We start from the raw sequence: 20,011 nt of genomic DNA on the forward strand, positions 1-20,011 counted from the left end.
CCGAAGGGCCTGTTTCCACACTGTATCACTCTATGACTAGTGTAGCTGGGACATTGTTGGCCGGTGTGGGCAAGTTGGGCCGAAGGGCCTGTTTCCACACTGTATCACTCTATGGCTAGTGTAGCTGGGACATTGTTGGCCAGTGTGGGCGAGTTGGGCCGAAGGGCCTGTTTCCACTCTGTGACTAGTGTAGATGGGACACGCTGGCCAGCATGGGCAAGTTGGGCCGAAGGGCCTGTTTCCACACTGTGACTAGTGTAGCTGGGACACGCTGGCCAGCATGGGCAAGTTGGGCTGAAGGGCCTGTTTCCACATTGTATAAGGGGTAGACCATTTAGAACGGAGACGAGGAAAACTTTTTCACACAGAGAGTTGTGAGTCTGTGGAATTCTCTGCCTCAGAGGGCGGTGGAGGCCGGTTCTCTGGATGCTTTCAAGAGAGAGTTAGATAGGGCTCTTAAAGATAGCAGAGTCAGGGGATATGGGGGGAAGGCAGGAACGGGGTACTGATTGTGGATGATCAGCCATGATCACATTGAATGGCTCAAAGGGCTGAATGGCCTACTCCTGCACCTATTGTCTATTGTCTATTGATTGAATGGCGGAGTAGACTTGAGGGCTGAATGGCTTAATTCTACTGCTATTCCTTATGACCTTATGATCTTAATGTCTATTGTCTATCCAGGTTCAGGAACAGCTACTTCCCCACAGCTATCAGGCTATTAAACACAATGTCAAACAAACTCTGAACTATAACAGCCTATTATTACCATAAGGAAGACAAAAATGCTGGAGAAACTCAGCGGGTGAGGCAGCATCTATGGAGCGAAGGAATAGGTGATGTTTCAGGTCGAGACCCTTCTCATTAATACTATTGCACTTTTTCTGTTTATTTATTGTGTATATATATGGTCTATGGTATATAGACACACTGATCTTTTATCTCCTGTTCTGTATTATGTTTATATATTCTGTTGTGCTTCAGCAAGCAAGAATGTCATTGTCCTATCTGGGACACATAGAAACATGGAAAATAGGTGCAGGAGGAGGCCATTCGGCCCTTCGAGCCAGCACCGCCATTCATTGTGATCATGGCTGATCGTCCCCAATCAGTAACCCGTGCCTGCCTTCTCCCCATATCCCCTGACTCCACTAGCCCCTAGAGCTCTATCTAACTCTCTCTTAAATCCATCCAGTGACTTGGCCTCCACTGCCCTCTGTGGCAGGGAATTCCACAAATTCACAACTCTCTGGGTGAAAACGTTTTTTCTCACCTCAGCCTTAAATGGCCTCCCCTTTATTCTAAGACTGTGTGTGGCCCCTGGTTCTGGACTCGCCCAACATTGGGAACATTTTTCCTGCATCTAGCTTGTCCAGTCCTTTTATAATTTTATATGTTTCTATAAGAGCTCCCCCTCATCCTTCTAAACTCCAGTGAATACAAGCCGAGTCTTTTCAATCTTTCCTCTTATGACAATCGTGCCATCCCAGGGATCAATCTCGTGACACATGACAATAGAACTCTCTGGACGCTTGATGGAACCTGGGTCTCCGGCGCTGTGAGGTAGTAACTCTACCGCTGCGCCACCGTGCCCGCCCGTGGTCCATGGCCCAGTGGCGGAGAGCGCTTCCTCAGAGCTCTGACTTGTGGGACGTGGAAAGGCCTGGGGGGGGGGGGGGGGGGGGTGGTGAGTCACTCCTCAACGCGCGTCTCAACTCTGAAAACCAGAAGTTCTGCAGACGGACGTACTGAGAAAGAGGAACGGAGAACGTGGGAAATGCTCGGCTGGTGAGGCAGGGCATGGGGGGGGGGGGGAGAAGAGAGGAACTGCGCCAGTGTTTCAGGCTCAACGCCCTTCATCAGGAAGGGAGGGGGGGAAGGGGGGGGGATACAATGTGTGCAGGAAGGAACTGCAGATACTGGTTGAGACCGAAGATAGACACAAAAAGTAACTCAGCGGGGCAGGCAGCATCTCTGGAGAGAAGGGATGTGTGACGTTTCGGGCTGAGACCCTTCTTCAGACCGAGTCAGGGGAGAGGGAAACGAGAGACATAGACAACAGACAATAGACAATAGACAATAGATGCAGGAGGAGGCCCTTCGGCCCTTCGAGCTAGCACCGCCATTCAATAGACAATAGACAATAGACAATAGATGCAGGAGGAGGCCCTTCGGCCCTTCGAGCTATTCAATGTGATCATGGCTGATCATCCACAATCAGTACCCCGCTCCTGCCTTCTCCCCATATCCCCTGACTGCTATCTTTAAGAGCCCTATCTAGCTCTCTCTTGAAAGCATCCAGAGAACCGGCCTCCACCGCCCTCTGAGGCAGAGAATTCCAAAGACTCACAACTCTCTGTGTGAAAAAGTCTTTCCTCGTCTCCGTTCTAAATGGATTACCCCTTATTCGTAAACTGTGTGTGGCCCCTGGTCCTGGACTCCCCCAACATCGGGAACATGTTTCCTGCCTCCAGCGTGTCCAAACCCTTAATAATCTTATATGTTTCAATAAGATATCCTCTCATCCTTCTAAACTCCAGAGTGTACAAGCCCAGCCGCTCCATTCTCTCAGCATATGACAGTCCCGCCATCCCGGGAATTAACCTGGTGAACCTACGCTGCACTCACTCAATAGCAAGAATGTCCTTCCTCAAATTAGGGGACCAAAACTGCACACAATACTCCAGGTGTGGTCTCACTAGGGCCCTGTACAACTGCAGAAGGACCTCTTTGCTCCTGTACTCAACTCCTCTCTGGGTCTCTGGAGAGCATTTCTGGAGAGAAGGAATTGGTGACAGATTCGGGCCGAGACCCTTCTTCAGGGGAGAGGGAAACGAGAGTTATAGACGGTGATAGAGAGAGAGATATAGAACAAAGATACGCATACAAGTAACAATGTTAAAGAAACAGGCCATTGTTAGTTTTGGTCTGGGTGAAAACCAGTTAAAGACAATGAGACACAACAAGACAACCTTGAAACAGTCATTACTAGAATGTTGCCTGGGTTTCAACAACTAAGTTACAGAGATAGGTTGAATAAGTTAGGTTTTTATTCTCTGGAGCGCAGAAAGTTAAGGGGGGACTTGATAGAGGTCTTTAAAATGATGAGAGGGATAGACAGAGTTGATGTGATCAAGCTTTTCCCTTTGAGAATAGGGAAGATTCAAACAAGAGGACATGACTTTAGAATTAAGGGACAGAAGTTTAGGGTAACATGAGGGGGAACTTCTTTACTCAGAGAGTGGTAGCGGTGTGGAATGAGCTTCCAGTGGAAGTGGTGGCGGCAGGTTCGTTGGTATCATTTAAAAATAAATTGGATAGGCATATGGATGAGAAGGGAATGGAGGGTTATGGTATGAGTGCAGGCAGGTGGGACTAAGGGAAAAAAGTTGTTCGGCACGGACATGTAGGGCCGAGATGGCCTGTTTCCGTGCTGTAATTGTTATATGGTTATATGGTTATATGGTTATATGGTTCCAGGTGCGGCAGAGGTTCACCTGCATCTCCTCCAACCTCATCTACTGCATCCGCTGCTCTAGATGTCAGCAGATCTACATCGGTGAGACCAAGCGGAGGTTGGGCGATCGTTTCGCCGAACACCTCCGCTCGGTCCGCAATAACCAACCTGACCTCACGGTGGCTCAGCACTTCAACTCCCCCTCCCATTCCCAATCCGACCTCTCTGTCCTGGGTCTCCTCCATGGCCAGAGCGAGCAACACCGGAAATTGGTGGAGCAGCTCCTCGTATTCCGCTTGGGTAGCCTGCGGCCGGCGGGCATGAACATTGAATTCTCCCAGTTTTGTTAGTCCTTGCTGTCTCCTCCCATCCCCCAGCCTTCGAGCTCTTCCTCCTTTTTCCTTTCTTCTCCCCGCCCCCCCCCCCCCCACCCCCGATCAGTCTGAAGAAGGGTTTCGGCCCGAAACATTGCCTATTTCCTTCGCTCCACAGACGCTGCTGCACCCGCTGAGTTTCTCCAGCTTTTTTGTGTACCTTCGATTTTCCAGCATCTGCAGTTCCTTCTTAAAAACCTTGAAACTGGTATGACTTGGGTGGGGGAGGGATGGAGAGAGAGGCGATGCAAGGGTTACTTGAAGTTAGAGAAATCAATAGCAGGGGAAGTGTACCAGGGAGTGGCCACCTAGTTTCCTTCATGTTTACAAGTGATAGGCCATTCGGCCCATCAAGCCTAGTCCCTCATTCAATCATGGCTGATCTATCTCACCCTCCTAAAGGGCCTGTCCCACTGTACAAGCTAATTCAAGAGTTCTCCCGAGTTTCCCCTGATTCGAACACGGAGATTTACGGTAATGGCCGCTCGTAGGTACTCGGGGCTCTCGTGGACATTTTTCAACATGTTGAAAAATCTTCATGAGTCTTCACGAGCTTACCGCGTTTCCCGAGTACCTGCCGTCAGCGTTACGAGCCGCTAAGAGACGTCCCGAGCTCCAACGTGCCCACTACGTACATTCTACGTACTTAGAAACATAGAAACATAGAAACATAGAAATTAGGTGCAGGAGTAGGCCATTCGGCCCTTCGAGCCTGCACCGCCATTCAATATGATCATGGCTGATCATCCAACTCAGTATCCCGTACCTGCCTTCTCTCCATACCCTCTGATCCCCTTAGCCACAAGGGCCACTTCTAACTCCCTCTTAAATATAGCTTACCACGAGTTTGATTTTTTTTAAACTCGGGAGAGCTCTTGAATTAGCTCGTACAGTGGGACAGGCCCTTAACCCCATTCTCCTGCCTTTAGTTTTAGTCTATTGTCATTTGTACCTGGGTACAGTACACAGTAGAGGGCATGCTGACCGGTTGCATCGTGGCTTGGTTCGGCAACTTGAGCGCCCAGGAGAGGAAAAGACTACAAAAGATAGTAAACACTGCCCAGTCCATCATCGGCTCTGACCTTCCCACCATCGAGGGGATCTATCGCAGTCGCTGCCTCAAAAAGGCTGGCAGCATCATCAAGGACCCACACCATCCTGACCACACACTCATCTCCCTGCTACCTTCAGGTAGAAGGTACAGGAGCCTGAAGACTGCAACATCCAGGTTCAGGAATACCTACTTCCCCACAGCCATCAGGCTATTAAACTCCTCAAACAAACAGCCTATTGCACTTTATCTGTTTATTCACGTGTGTATATATAGTCTATGATATGTAGACACACTGATCTGACACAGAGAGTGGTGAACCTGTGGAATTCTCTGCCACAGAAGGTAGTTGAGGCCAGTACATTGGCTATATTTAAGAGGGAGTTAGATGTGGCCCTTGTGGCTAAAGGGATCAGGGGGCATGGAGAGAAGGCAGGTACAGGATACTGAGTTGGAACTGGCAGGAACGGGGTACTGATTGGGGATGATCAGCCATGATCATATTGAATGGCGGTGCAGGCTCGAAGGGCCGAATGGCCTCTACTCCTGCACCTAGTTTCTATGTTTCTATGTTCTGTATTCATGCCTACTATATTCTGTTGTGCTGAAGCAAAGCAAGAATTTCATTGTCCTATCTGGGCCACATGACAATAAACTCTCTTGAATCTTAAAAAGCTTTTGTTGCATGCTAACCAGTCAGCGGAAAGCCAATACATGATTACAATTGAGCCATTTACAGTGTAGAGATACATGATAAGGGAATAACGTTTAGTGCAAGGTAAAGCCAGTAAAGTCCGATCAAGGATAGTCCAAGGGTCACCAAAGAGGTAGATAGTAGTTCAGCGCTGCTCTCTGGTTGTGGTAGGACAGTTGCCTTCTCCCCATAACCCCTGACATCCGTACTAATCAAAGATCTAAGACAGACACAAAACGCTGGAGTAACTCAGCGGGACAGCCAGCATCTATGGAGAGAAGGAATGGGTGACGTTTTGGGTCGAGACCCTTCTGCAGACCCGAAACGTCACCCATTCCTTCTCTCCAGAGATGCTGCCGGTCCCGCTGAGTTACTCCAGCATTCTGCGTCTATCTTCGGTTTAAACCAGCATCTGCAGTTCCTCCCCATACCAATCAAAGATCTATCTATCTCTGCCTTAAAATTATCCATTGATTTGGCCTCCATTGATTTGGCAATGAATCCCACAGATTCACCACCCTCTGACTAAAGAAATTCCAGCCTCATCTTCTGAAAGGAACGTCCTTTCATTCTGAGGCTGTGACCTCTGGTCCGAGACTCTCCCACTAGTGGAAACATATGATGAGCGTTTGTTGGTACTCGCTGGAGTTTAGAAAGATGAGGGGGCACAGAATAGTGAAAGACTTGGATAGAGTGGATGTGGGGAGGATGTTACCACTAGTGGGAGAGTCCAGGACTAGAGGTCACAGCCTCAGGATAAAAGGACGTTCTTTCAGGAAAGAGATGGGGAGGAATCTCTTTAGTCAGAGGGTGGTGAATCTGTGGGATTCATTGCCACAGAAGGCTGTGGAGGCCACAAGTCAGTGCATATTTTTAAGGCAGAGATGGATAGATTCTTGATTTATGCGGGTGTCAGGGGTTATGGGGAGAAGGCAGGAGAATGGGGTTAGGAGGGAGAGATAGATCAGCCACGATTGAATGGCGGAATAGGCTTGATGGGCCGAATGGCCTAATTCTACTCCTATCACATGATCTTATGGACATCCTCTCCACCTCCACCTCCATCCCGGTCTCTCTGTTAAGAGGCCATTCGTCGTGGAAGGGCTAGCATGGAGGTTTCCTGCTGCCATGCAGGGGAAGGGCGTTTGAGGAGGGGATCGCGGACGCAGGTTCGTGGTCGGGTTCGCTCGGCATTCGTGAGTCACGGCACCAGGTGTAGAGTTGCCAACTGTCCCGTATTAGCCGGGACATCCCGTATATTGGGCTAAATTGGTTTCGCCCTTGCCCCGTATTTGACCGCTGCTACTCGGGTCGAGGGGACTGTCGGGTCGGACCCCGCATCGCTCGTCCCGACGTAGTGCAGCCCGTGGAGTGCAGCAGCAGCAGCAGCAACAGCATCAGCGCCTCGCCCGTGGCCCCGTCGGTCAGTCAGCAGCCCGGCCAGCTGTCCGACCTTCGGACATTCGCTGACCACCGACACCACCACCACCACCGCCACCACCTCCTTCTCACAGCCGATCATCGGTTCGTCGGTTGGATGGAGCGCCGGACTGTGCGCGCGGCCCCCCGGGCCAAAACCCCTCAGCTGGCCCACCGGCTGGGCTTTGTGTGCAGTCCAGCACCAGGGGCCAACTCATCATTCCCCTCGACCCGAGTAGCAGCGGTCAAATACGGGGCAAGGGCGAAACCAATTTAGCCCAATATACGGGATGTCCCGGCTAATATGGGACATTTGGCAACCCTGGGTCACTGATCTCTGGGCAAGAATAATTATGGAAGTTCCTGAAAATTTTGTCTTGGCTGAGATTTCAACTATTACCGGAGATAGAGGTTTCATTTTTGTTTTCACTTTAATAATAGACACAAACTGCTCAGAACTGAACTAGTCACCGCGATCTGAAGATAGGCACAAAAAGCTGGAGTAACTCAGCGGGACAGGCAGCATCTCTGGATGGAAGGAATGGGTGACGTTTCGGGTCGAGGCTCTTCTTCAGACTGAGAGCCAGGGGAAAGGGAAACGAGAGAGTTAGACAATAGACAATAGGTGCAGGAGTAGGCCATTCGGCCCTTCGAGCCAGCACCGCCATTCAATGTGATCATGGCTGATCATCCCCCAATCAGTACCCCGTTCCTGCCTTCTCCCCATATCACCCCGCCTCCGCTATCTTTAAGAGCTCTATCCAGCTCTCTCTTGAAAGTATCCAGAGAACCGGCCTCCACCGTGAGGCAGAGAATTCCCCAGACTCACAACTCTCTGTGAGAAAAAGTGTTTCCTCGTCTCCGTCCTAAATGGCTTACCCCTTATTCTTAAACTGTGTGTGGCCCCTGGTTCTGGACTCCCCCAACATCCGGAACATGTTTACTGCCTCTAGCCTGTCCAAACCCTTAACAATCCTTTATGTTTTAATGAGATTGCCTCTCATCCATCTAAACTCCAGTGTACAAGCCCATCCGCTCCATTCTCTCAGCAAATGACAGTCCCTTATAGAACAATGAATGAAAGTCATGCAAAAAAACTGACGATGATACAGGAAACATGCCGTTGTTAGCTGTTTGCTGGGTGAGAACGAGAAGCTGGTGAGACTTGGGTGGGGGGTGGGATAGAGGGAGAGGGAATGCTAGGGTGCGTTGAAGGTGGAGAAATCAATTATCACTGGGCTGTAAGCTGCCCAAGCGAAATATGAGATGCTGTTCCTTCCGGTGTGGAAGGGTGATCGATCGCTGGTCGGCGTGGACCTGGTGAGCCCAAGGGCCTGTTTCCATGCTGTAGCTCCGAATACATCTAATCTCTGTAGCCACTCCTTTATACGCCATGGAAAACAAAAACCAGCCATTCAAGTCTCTTCTTGCCACGGAAACATTCCACCTTGATGAATCTCATCTACACCCTTGTAATGACATTGTAGAATGTTTAGCAGTGCAGATGATTCAGAAAGAACTGCAGATGCGGGTAAAATCGAAGGTAGACACAAAATGCTGGAGTAACTCAGCGGGACAGGCAGCATCTCTGGAGAGAAGGAATGGGCGACGTTTCGGGTCGAGACCCTTCTACAGACTGATGTCAGGGGAGGGGGCGGGACAGATAGAATGTAGTCTGAGACAGTAAGGCTGGCGGGAGAACTGGGAAGGGGAAGGGGATGGAGAGAGAGGGAAAGCAGGGGCTATCTGAAGTTAGAGAAGTCGTTGTTCATACCGCTGGGGTGTAAACTACCCAAGCGAAATATGAGGTGCTGTTCCTCCAATCTGCGCTGGGCCTCACTCTGACAGTGGAGGAGGCCCAGGACAGAAAGGTCAGATTGGGAATGGGAGGGGGAGTTGAAGTGCTGGGCCACCGGGAGATCAGGTTGGTTAAGGCGGACTGAGCGGAGGTGTTCAGCGGAGCGATCGCCGAGCCTGCGCTTGGTCTCACCGATGTAGAGAAGTTGACACCTAGAGCAGCGGATGCAATAGATGAGGTTGGAGGAGGTGCAGGTGAACCTCTGCCTCACCTGGAAAGACTGTCGGGGTCCTTGGATGGAGTCGAGGGGGGAGGTAAAGGGACAGGTGTTGCACCTCCTGCGGTTGCAGCAATGTCTGAGCCGAACGGATGCCAAGAGCATCACTTATCTACTTGCATCTAGCCTTTATCCCTCCATTCCCTGCATATCCATGAGCCCACCCAAACGTCATTCAATTGCCACTAACATTTCGGTTTCAACTACCACCTCTGCCTGCGTGTTCAGGCTGGTTTGTCTCAGCCACCAAGCACGACACCCGGAGGCTGCAGCGAATCGTCCGATCAGCTGAGAAGGTTGTTGGCTGCAACCTTCCCCCCATTGATGAACTGTACACTGCAAGGGCCAGGAAGCGAGCGGGCAAGATCATCTCTGACCCCTCTCACCCTGGCCACAAACTCTTTGAATCACTTCCCTCTGGAAGGCGACTCCGGACTGTCAAAGCTGCCACAGCCAGACATAAAAACAGTTTTTATCCACGAGTAGTAGCTCTACTCAACAACCAAAAACCTGTAGCCTCCTTTTGCTCTGGTATTTCATTTAATTCACATGTTTAATAGATAATGTTTTATTATTAATGTTTAATAATGTCATTCCTAACTGTCACTGCATGTCATGTTGTGGGTGGAGCACCAAGGCAAATTCCTTGTATGTGAATACTTGGCGAATAAACTTATTCATTCATTTCTTTATTCATTCAATCATTCATTCATTCATTCATTCATTCATTCATTCATTCATTCATTCATTCATCATATTTAATTATTTTGTCTAGATATTTCTAGTAGTATTATTTTGGAAGTTTGGGGGTGGGCTTCTGGTACGTAGATGAACGTTGCATATAACGTAGTCACAGGTAGTGGCCAGATCGGCCTTGAGCAGGCACGGGAGAAAGAATAGTTCTTATCAGATCAGATAGTAAGAACGGAGAGCAACAATTTGTATCAGCATAAAGAGGATCTGGCATGTTCACTTCTTTGTTTGTACAACTACTTCTATAAAGAAGCAATTAAACTGGGAGGAACGACTGGAGGGTCCGTTTTGGTATTGTTTGTGTAAGTTCCACTCCAGCCTGCCAATGAAAAGCTGAAGCTTGGAAAAGTTTGAAATTGCCGTTACACCAACCAACAATGTCCCAGTTACACTAGTCCCACCTGCACGCATTTGGTCCATATCGAGGACCCTCCAAACCTGTCCTATCCATGTGCCTGTCTAACTGTTTCTTAAACGTTGGGATAGTCCCAGCCTCAACGGCCTCCTCTGGCAGCTCTTCCATACACCCAGCACCCTTTGTGTGAGAAAGATCCCTATTAAATGTTTTCCCCTTCAATTTAAACCTGTGTCCCCTGGTCCTCGATACACCTACTCTGGGCAGGAGACTCTGTGCATCTGTCCAGGGACCCCGACAGTCTTTCCAGGTGAGGCAGAGGTTCACTTGCACCTCCCCCAACCTCATCTATTGTATCCGTTGTTCCAGATTTGGACTCTTATCCATCGGCGAGACCAAGCGCAGACTTGGCGATCGTTTCGCGTAACACCTTCGCTCAGCCCGCCTGCTCCGACCTGATCCCCCGGTTGCTGAACACTTTAATTCTCCTTCCCATTCCCACACTGACCTTTCTGTCCTAGGCCTCCTCCATTGTCAGAGTGAGGCTAAACGCAAATTGGAGGAACAGCATCTCATATTTGGCTTGGGCAACTTACAGCCCAGTGGTATGAACATTGACTTCTCTAACTTCAAGTAACTCCTGGCATTCCCGCCCTCTCCATCCCCTCCCCCACCCAAATGTCATAAGCTGAGAGAATGGAGCGGCTGGGCTTGTACACTCTGGAGTTTAGAAGGATGAGAGGGCATCTTATTGAAACATATAAGATTGTTAAGGGTTTGGACACGCTAGAGGCAGGAAACATGTTCCCAATGTTGGGGGGGGGGGGGTCCAGAACCAGGGGCCACACACAGTTTAAGAATAAGGGGTAAGCCATTTAGAACGGAGACGAGGAAACACTTTTTCTCACAGAGAGCTGTGAGTCTGTGGAATTCTCTGCCTCAGAGGGCGGTGGAGGCCGGTTCTCTATGTACTTTCAAGAGAGAGCTAGATAGGGCTCTTAAAGATAGCGGAGTCAGGGGATATGGGGAGAAGGCAGGAACGGGGTACTGATTGGGGATGATCATATTGAATGGCGGTGCTGGCTCAAAAGGCCAAATGGCCTACTCCTGCACCTATTGTCTATTGTCTATTGTCTAAACTAAACTAAACTAATCTAAACTAAAACTATACTAAGTGAGCCATTTGACTTTGTCACGGTTTCTGTTTTCTTTTTAGATTTTTTTGGATTTCCATTCTTTGAACAAATATTGGTTCATTTCCCCCTAATATCTCCCTGTCTGTTTTTCTTTCAATTATTGATTAAATGCTCGCTTGTGAAATCCCTCGGGACATTTTGTTTTTGCTGTTGTTACTCGACCAAAAACATTTTTTACTATTCCGGTAAATGTAACTCTTGCCGTGACTTGGCTGGTGTGAAGCTGCCTCATGTGCACGTTGGGCCTGAGATCGTGATGGCCTCCCAGTATTTCTACATCAATACCTGAGGCAAAGACTAGTGTGGTCTGTTCCCATGCTGTGTCTCTAAACTAAACTAAACTAAACTATGGGGTTAGGTTAGGTAAGTGGGAGGTACAGCGAGACCTAGGTGTCCTTGTACACCGGTCACTGAAAGTTGGCGTGCAGGTACAGCAGGCAGTGAAGAAAGCTAATGGAATGTTGGCCTTCATAACAAGAGGATTTCAGTACAGGAGTAGAGAGGTTCTTCTGCAATTGTACAGGGCTCTGGTGAGACCACATCTGGAGAATTGTGTACAGTTTTGGTCTCCTAATTTGAGGAAGGACATCCTTGTGATTGAGGCAGTGCAGCGTAGGTTCACCAGATTGATCCCTGGGATGGCGGGACTGTCATATGAGGAATGATTGAAAAGACTAGGCTTGTATTCACTGGAGTTTAGAAGGATGAGGGGTGGGTCGTATAGAGACATATAAAATTATTAAAGGACTGGATAAGATAGATGCAGGAAAAAAATTCCCAATGTTTGGCGAGTCCAGAACCAGGGGCCACAGTCTTAGAATAAAGGGGAGGCCATTTAAGACTGAGCATCCAGAGAACTGGCCTCCACTGTGGAATTCTCTGAGGCAGAGAATTCCACAGACTCACAACTCTCTGTGTGAAAAAGTGTTTCCTCGTCTCCGTTCTAAATGGCTTACCCCTTATTCTTAAACTGTGTGGCCCCTGGTTCTGGACTCCCCCAACATTGGGAACATGTTTCCTGCCTCTAGCTTGTCCAAGCCCTTAACAATCTTATATGTTTCAATGAGATCTCCTCTCATCCTTCTAAACTCCAGAGTGTACAAGCCCAGCTGCTCCATTCTCTCCATTAGAACGGAGACGAGGAAACACTTTTACACAGAGAATTTTCCGTGGAATTCTCTGCCTCAGAGGGCGGTGGAGGCCGGTTCTCTGGATACTTTCAAGAGAGAGCTAGATAGGGCTCTTAAATATAGTGGAGTCAGGGGATATGGGGAGAAGGCAGGAACGGGGTACTGATTGGGGATGATCAGCCATGATCACAGTGAATGGCAGTGCTGGCTCGAAGGGCCGAATGGCCTACTCCTGCACCTATTGTCTATTGTCTATTGATTTGACTATATTGTTGTCTAGTTTATTCCATTCTCTTAAGGTTCTTACAAATAATGAGTTCTTATAAATATCTGTCCTGGTGAGTGTCATTTCTATTTAGATTAGATTAGATTCCTTTATTTGTCATTCAGACCTTTCGGTCTGAACGAAATTGCATTGCCTGCAGTCATACATATAATAATAATAAATAACAAAACACAGAATAAACACAAATTAACATCCACCACAGTGAGTTCACCAGGCACCTCGTCACTGTGATGGAGGCAAAAGTCTTAACGTCACTGTCTCTTCCCCTCTGCGCTGAGGCGATCCAGGCCTCAACGCATATCATTGTTTGCATATCATTACTCCTTGTTCTCCTTTCTGTTGAATATGTTATGCATCTATCTGCAGTGTGAATGTGTGTGAGTGATTGGTGGTGGTCGGAGGGGCCGTAGGCGCAGATTGGCAGCCACGCTTCCGTCAGTCTGCCCCAGGGCAGCTGTGGCTACAGAAGTAGCTTACCGCCACCGAGTGTGACTGAGGAGTGAATGAATAATGCCATGTAAAGCGCCTTGAGTATTAGAAAGGCGCTATATAAATCCCATCCATTATTATTATTATTATTATTATTATTATAGTTATGCCCCACGACCCCCTTTTGAATCTTATACAACATGGCTAGTCTGTTCCTTGCCCTTCTTGTTTCCAGTGTTTTCCACTCCAGGTCGGACAGCATCTGGGTGACACTGCTACTTCTATTGTAGTTCCTAATGCAAAAGCGTGCTGCTTTCCTCTGTACCCCTTCTAGTTTGTTGATAGGACCAGTTTTGTGTGGGTCCCAGGCGCATGAAGCCTATTCCAGTAAGGGTGTAACCAATGTGTAACCAATATGCTGTGGCTTTTTAAACCCGGGATGGTGCAAACAGAAACAGCTCACATGGTCAGCGTGTGGAAACGTCAACTTTATTCCTCTCGCCCGACAGCCTGGACGAAATGCGCTGCCATTGCCATGTCTATTTCAGATTTGCGACATCTTCAGTGGTTCTCACACGAGCGGGCACACTCGTGACAGTGACTGAGGGGGCAGCACATTCGGTTTCTCATCTGCTCTTTTTCACCTCGTCCCCGGCTCAACCTTCCCCGAAGCGGCCCAAACTCCCTGAGTCATGCACGAACGCATTTACCATAACAATGGTTGCAATCACTCCCCTCCCCTCCCCCTCCCCCTCCCCAGGCACCAGATGCTGTCCGATCTGGAGTGGGAAACGCTGGAAACAGGAAGGGCAAGGAACAGACTAGCCATGTTGTACAAGATTCAAAAGGGGATCGATAGATAGATACATAAGATACCAACAGAAAGGGGAACTAGAAAGAGAAATGATATGCAAATAGAAACCCCATTCGCCACGACATATTTATAAGAACTTATTCTTTGTAAGAACCTTAAGGGAATGCAACAACCAGGTTCAGGAATAGCTACTGATGGCGACTTCCCCACAGCCATCAGGCTATTAAACCTGGCTCGGCCAAAACTCTGATTATTAATAACCACTTTCTGTTATTTGCACTTTACCAGTTTATTTATTCATGTGTGTGTATATATTTATATTACGGTATATGGACACACTGATCTGTTTTGTAGTAAATGCCTACTATGTTCTGTGTGCTTAAGCAAAGCAAGAATTTCATTGTCCTATACAGGGACACGTGACAATAAACTCACTTGAACTTGAACTTGAAACCAGACAGCAATATTGTCAAATCACCTTCACTAGACATTTTTAAGGGGGCACTAACACATCCAAGTTGGCGATATGCAGAGTACTGCCCTGCTGATTACAAAGAAGGTCCAGTGACTGAGGGCACAGCACATTCGGTTTCTAATATGCTCTTTTTCCACCTTCCCCGAAGCGACCCAAACTCCCCTGAGTCATGCATGAACGCATTGACCAAAACAATGGTTGCAATCACTCCCCTCCCCTCCCCAGGCAGGAAAATAGGGACGGTCCCTGAGCCCAGCTTCCCTCCCCCCCCTCCCCCCTCCCCCCCTCTCGTTACATTGTTACAAGGCGTGTCTGTATCCTTAGTGACGTCACAAAGGGGGGATGGAACGTTGCCTCTCGTTACATTGTCGCAAGGCGTGTCTGTCTGTATCCATTGTGATGTCACAAAGGGGTGGAACGTTGCCCCTCGTTACAATGTTGCAAAAGGCGTGTGTGACGTTTCAAAAGGGGGCATCGCCAGTGACGCGGCCGGGGATTCCCTTCGCCAGCCTTATAAAAGGGACCGGCGTGTCCCCGACATACCAACGTAGTCGCAAAGTCAGTCTGAAGAAGTGTTCGTCGCCTATTTCCTTCGCTCCATAGATATTGCTTCACCCGCTGAGTTTCTCCAGGATTTTTGTCTACCTTCGATTTTCCAGCATCTGCAGTTCTTTCTTAAACGCAAGTTTTGTCATTTCGCCTTCCTGGTTCCTCCGTCAAGTGTGTGTGCGTGGGGGATTATGGTCGCCTTGGTGTCCGGCATCAGCCCGGTGGATCCGATCGCCAGCTCCTGCCTACTGTGCTCCGCCTGCCGCTCCTTGCTCATCAAGCCCAAGCAGACCGAGTGCGGCCATCGCTACTGTACAGCCTGTCTGGAGAACCTCTTCGGGTGAGTCGTGAGTGTCAGTCCACTGGGGTAGTCAGCAAAGCGGGTGGAGTGACTGGAGAAATAAAATGTTATTAATCAGCAGTTCAGTTTCTTTCTTCTCTTCAGAGATGCATTCTTTCACCCATTCCTTCTCTCCAGAGATGCTGAGCTACTCCAGCACTTTGTGTCTATCTTCGATTTAAACCAGCGTCTGCAGTTCTTTCCTACACAGTTCTGTTTGTTTGTCTAGGTAATGTGTTGCCAAATGTGTGGCATGTTATGGTGCCTGATAGATTAGGACATGTTGGGACAAGGCATGTTGGCCTTCATAGCGTGAGGATTTGAGCAGGAGCAGGGAGGTCCTTCTACAGTTGTACAGGGGCTCTGGTGAGACCACACCTGGAGTATTGTGTGCAGTTTTGGTCCCCTAATTTGAGGAAGGACATTATTGCCATAGAGGGAGTGCAGAGAAGGTTCACCAGACTGATTCCTGGGATGTCAGGACTGTCTTATGAAGAAAGACTGGATAGACTTGGTTTATACTCTCTAGAATTTAGGAGATTGAGAGGGGATCTTATAGAAACTTACAAAATTCTTAAGGGGTTGGACAGGCTAGATGCAGGAAGATTGCTCCCGATGTTGGGGAAGTCCAGGACAAGGGGTCACAGCTTACGGATAAGGGGGAAATCCTTTAAAACCGAGATGAGAATAACTTTTTTCACACAGAGAGTGGTGAATCTCTGGAACTCTCTGCCACAGAGGGTAGTCGAGGCCAGTTCATTGGCTATATTTAAGAGGGAGTTAGATGTGGCCCTTGTGGCTAAGGGGATCAGAGGGTATGGAGAGAAGGCAGGTACAGGATACTGAGTTGGATGATCAGCCATGATCATATTGAATGGCGGTGCAGGCTCGAAGGGCCGAATGGCCTACTCCTGCACCTAATTTCTATGTTTCTATGTTCTATGTTTCTATTGAGGGAGTGCAGCGTTGGTTCACCATGTTAATTCCCGGGATGGTGGGACTGTCATATTGAAATGGTTAATCGCTATTAGCTCGGGTTTAAACCAAGCATCATGAAGCCGCGGTCTCTGGTAAGAAAGTGCCGATTCGGGACCTCCAAGCCGCGGAGTGTGTTCGACCGTCCCGACAAGAGGACCTGTACATCGGGTCGTCCGTAGCGGCGACTGCGGAGGGTTTATGGCCCCGACCACGGGTGAACAAATGAGGAGGGCTGACTGAACTTTGTTGCCTTCCACCACAGTGAAGAATGCTGTGGTGGATGTTTGCGTTAAATTCTATTGTGTGTTCTTTTTAAGTGTATCGCTGCTGGCAAATACATATCACTGCACCTTCGGGTGCATGTGATGAATAAAATTGACTATTGGCTACCTTGCATGATGGGATACTAGTGGACAAAAGGTTAATTGATTTGGTATGAATGTAAAAATTGTCCCTAGTGGGTAAACATAGAAACATTGAAAATAGGTGCAGGAGGAGGCCATTCGGCCCTTCGAGCCTGCACCGCCATTCAATATGATCATGGCTGATCATCCAACTCAGTATCCTGTACCTGCCTTCTCTCCATACCCCCTGATCCCTTTAGCCACATGGGCCACATCTAACTCCCTCTTAAATATAGACAATGAACTGTGGCCTCAACTACCTTCTGTGGCAGGGAATTCCACAGATTCACCACTCTCTGTGTGAAAAATGTTTTCCTCATCTCGGTCCTAAAAGATTTCCCCCTTATCCTTAAACTGTGACCCATTGTTCTGGACTCTCCCAACATCGGGAACAATCTTCCTGCACATAGAGACATAGAAAATAGCTGCAGGAGGAGGCCATTCGGCCCTTCGAGCCAGCACCGCCATTCATTGTGATCACGGCTGATCATCCCCTATCAATAACCCGTGCCTGCCTTATCCCCATATCCCTTGATTCCACCAGCCCCTAGAGCTCGATCTAACTCTCTCTTAAATCCATCCAGTGATTTGTCCTCCACTGCCCTCTGTGGCAGGAATTCCACAAATTCACAACTCTCTGGGTGAATTTCTTTTTCTCACCTCGGTCTTAAATGGCCTCCCCTTTATTCTAAGACTGTGTGGCCCCTGGTTCTGGACTCGCCCAACATTGGGAACATTTTTCCTGCATCTAGCTTGTCCAGTCCTTTTATAATTTTATATGTTTCTATAAGAATCCCCCTCATCCTTCTAAACTCCAGTGAATACAAGCCTAGTCTTTTCAATCTTTCGTCATATGACAGTCCCGCCATCCCAGGGATCAATCTCGTGAACCTACGCTGCACTGCCTCAATCACAAGGATGTCCTTCCACAAATTAGGAGATCAAAACTGTACACAATACTCCAGAATTGACAATGTTGGTGTGTGGTATTATCAGATCGAACTGGATAGCATGCAAAACAAAGCCTGTATCATACTTTGGTACATGCAATAATGATCAGCCTAAACCTGAATGTGGAAATATTAATATTACTTGTGTGTTTCAGGACAGGAAATGAAGCAGATTGCTACGTTTGTCAAAAGAAAGTTCTACGTTCAAAGGTAAGAACGCCCTGGGTAACACTTGCATGTGTTGCCAGTGGCCTTTTAAAATCACCAGTACTGCCTTTGTTTTAGTTTTGGAAATAGAGTGCAGCGAAAGGCCCTTCGGCCCACCGACCAGTGATAAACCCGTACACTAGTTCGATCCTAAGGGACTATTTACAGAAGCAGATGAGCCAACGAACCTGCACGTCTTTGGAGTGTGGGAGGAAACCGGAGCACCCGGACGAAACCCACGCAGGTCACGGGGAGAACGTGCGAACTCCACGCACGCACACACACAGAGACGCACACAAGGTCAGGATCGAGTCCGGTCCTGACTGCGGGTGCTGTCCGTACGGAGTTTGCACGTTCTGCTTGTGACTTGTGACCGCGTGGGTTTCCTCTGGGTGCTCTGGTTTCTTCCCACATTCGGTCACGGTGGCGCAGCGGTAGAGTTGCTGCCTTACAGCGAATGCAGCGCCGGAGACCCGGGTTCGATCTCGACTACGGGCGCTGTCTGTACGGAGTTCGCACGTTCTCCCCGTGACCTGCATGGGGTTTTCTCCGAGCTTCTGGTTTCCTCCCACACCCCAAAGACCTGCAGGTTTGTAGGTTAATTGGCCTGGTAAATGTAAAAATTGTCCCTAGTGGGTGTGGGGTAGTGTTTGCGTGCGGGGATCGCTGGTCGGCACGGACTCGGTGGGCCGAAGGGCCTGTTTCCGCGCTGTATCTCAAATTGTGGATGATCACAGTGAATGGCGGTGCTGGCTCGAAGGGCTGAATGGCCTCCTCCTGCACCTATTGTCTATTGTTCATAACGACGCCCGGGCATACGTTACAGACTGGGACCTTCCCGAGGGTATTGTGTAAAGAATGAGATTCCCTGGTACCGGCTGGGAGGGCGGGGAGATTCCGGACTTGCTGAGTCATGTAGCTTGGTCATGATCGGGTGTGCGGTGTTGAGACATTAGGTGCAGGAGGAGGCCATTCGGCCCATCGAGCCAGCATGGCTGATCATCCCCAATCAGTACCCCGTTCCTGCCTTCTCCCCATATCCCCTGACTCCGCTATCTTCAAGAGCCCTATCTAGCTCTCGCTTGAAAGTATCCAGAGAACCGGCCTCCACCTGAGGCAGAGAATTCCACAGACTCGTCTCTCTCTGTGTGGAAAAAGTGTTTCCTCGTCTCCGTTCTAAATGGCCTACCCCTTATTCTTAAACTGTGTATGGCCCCTGGTTCTGGACTCCCCCAACATCGCGAACATGTTTCCTGCCTCTAGCGTGTCCAATCCCTTAATAACCTTATATGTTTCAATAAGATATCCTCTCATCCTTCTAAACTCCAGAGTGTACAAGCCCAGCCGCTCCATTCTCTCATCATATGACAGTCCCGCCATCCCGGGAATTAACCTTGTAAACCTGCGCTGCACTCCCTCAATAGCAAGAATGTCCTTCCTCAAATTAGGGGACCAAAACAGCACACAATACTCCAGCTATATTCTCTGGTTTGTGCTGGCTGGTTCGATAGGTATTTGTAGACTAGGAGCCAGACTGAAGAGGATGGAGTAAGGGGGCCCCAAGAATGAGCAAAGCTGATCTCATGTCTGGGGAAGTTAAAGTGGCCTGTGGTGATCTGTGGAGTTTCCCCTCTCTTCCCGACTGGGAACTCGAACAGCACCAGCTGGGTGATTTTTCAAGGAAGAACTGAAAATTTCCAAGGTGTTTGGGGGATGTTTTTAAGTGGTTGAGGTGGTTTACTGAAGTTGATGAATAAGTTTATTGGCCAAGTATTCACATACAAGGAATTTGCCTTGGTGCTCTGCCCGCAAGTGACAACATGACATACAGTGTTGGGCGAAGCGATCGCCAAGCCTGCGCTTGGTCTCACCGATGTAGAGCTGCTGACACCTAGAGCAGCGGATGCAGTAGGTGAGGTTGGAGGAGGTGCAGGTGAACCTCTGCCTCACCTGGAAAGACAGCTTGGGTCCTTGGATGGAGTTGAGGGGGGAGATAAAGCGACAAGTGTTGCCTGACCTTGATATTCGTCCTTTATCGCAGGTTTACCTGGACAGGGCTGCGGAAAATGATGCCC

The 20,011-nt window shown here is 48.8% G+C and overlaps 1 protein-coding gene across 1 annotated transcript in view; it reads left to right on the top strand.

The window, feature by feature from the left end:
• Positions 1–15,148: 15,148 nt before the first annotated feature.
• LOC116969399 (TNF receptor-associated factor 3-like) overlaps positions 15,149–20,011 on the top strand; it is a 6,925-nt gene continuing 2,062 nt past the window's right edge. The window contains exons 1-4 of the mRNA XM_033016272.1: positions 15,149–15,158; positions 15,192–15,397; positions 17,885–17,939; positions 19,978–20,007. Coding sequence (XP_032872163.1) covers positions 15,249–15,397; positions 17,885–17,939; positions 19,978–20,007 — 234 coding nt within the window. The 5' untranslated portion in view covers positions 15,149–15,158; positions 15,192–15,248. The remainder of the gene's footprint in view (positions 15,159–15,191; positions 15,398–17,884; positions 17,940–19,977; positions 20,008–20,011) is intronic.

Source organism: Amblyraja radiata, unplaced genomic scaffold (assembly GCF_010909765.2).
Source record: "Amblyraja radiata isolate CabotCenter1 unplaced genomic scaffold, sAmbRad1.1.pri S36, whole genome shotgun sequence".
NCBI classification, from domain to species: Eukaryota; Metazoa; Chordata; class Chondrichthyes; order Rajiformes; family Rajidae; genus Amblyraja; species Amblyraja radiata.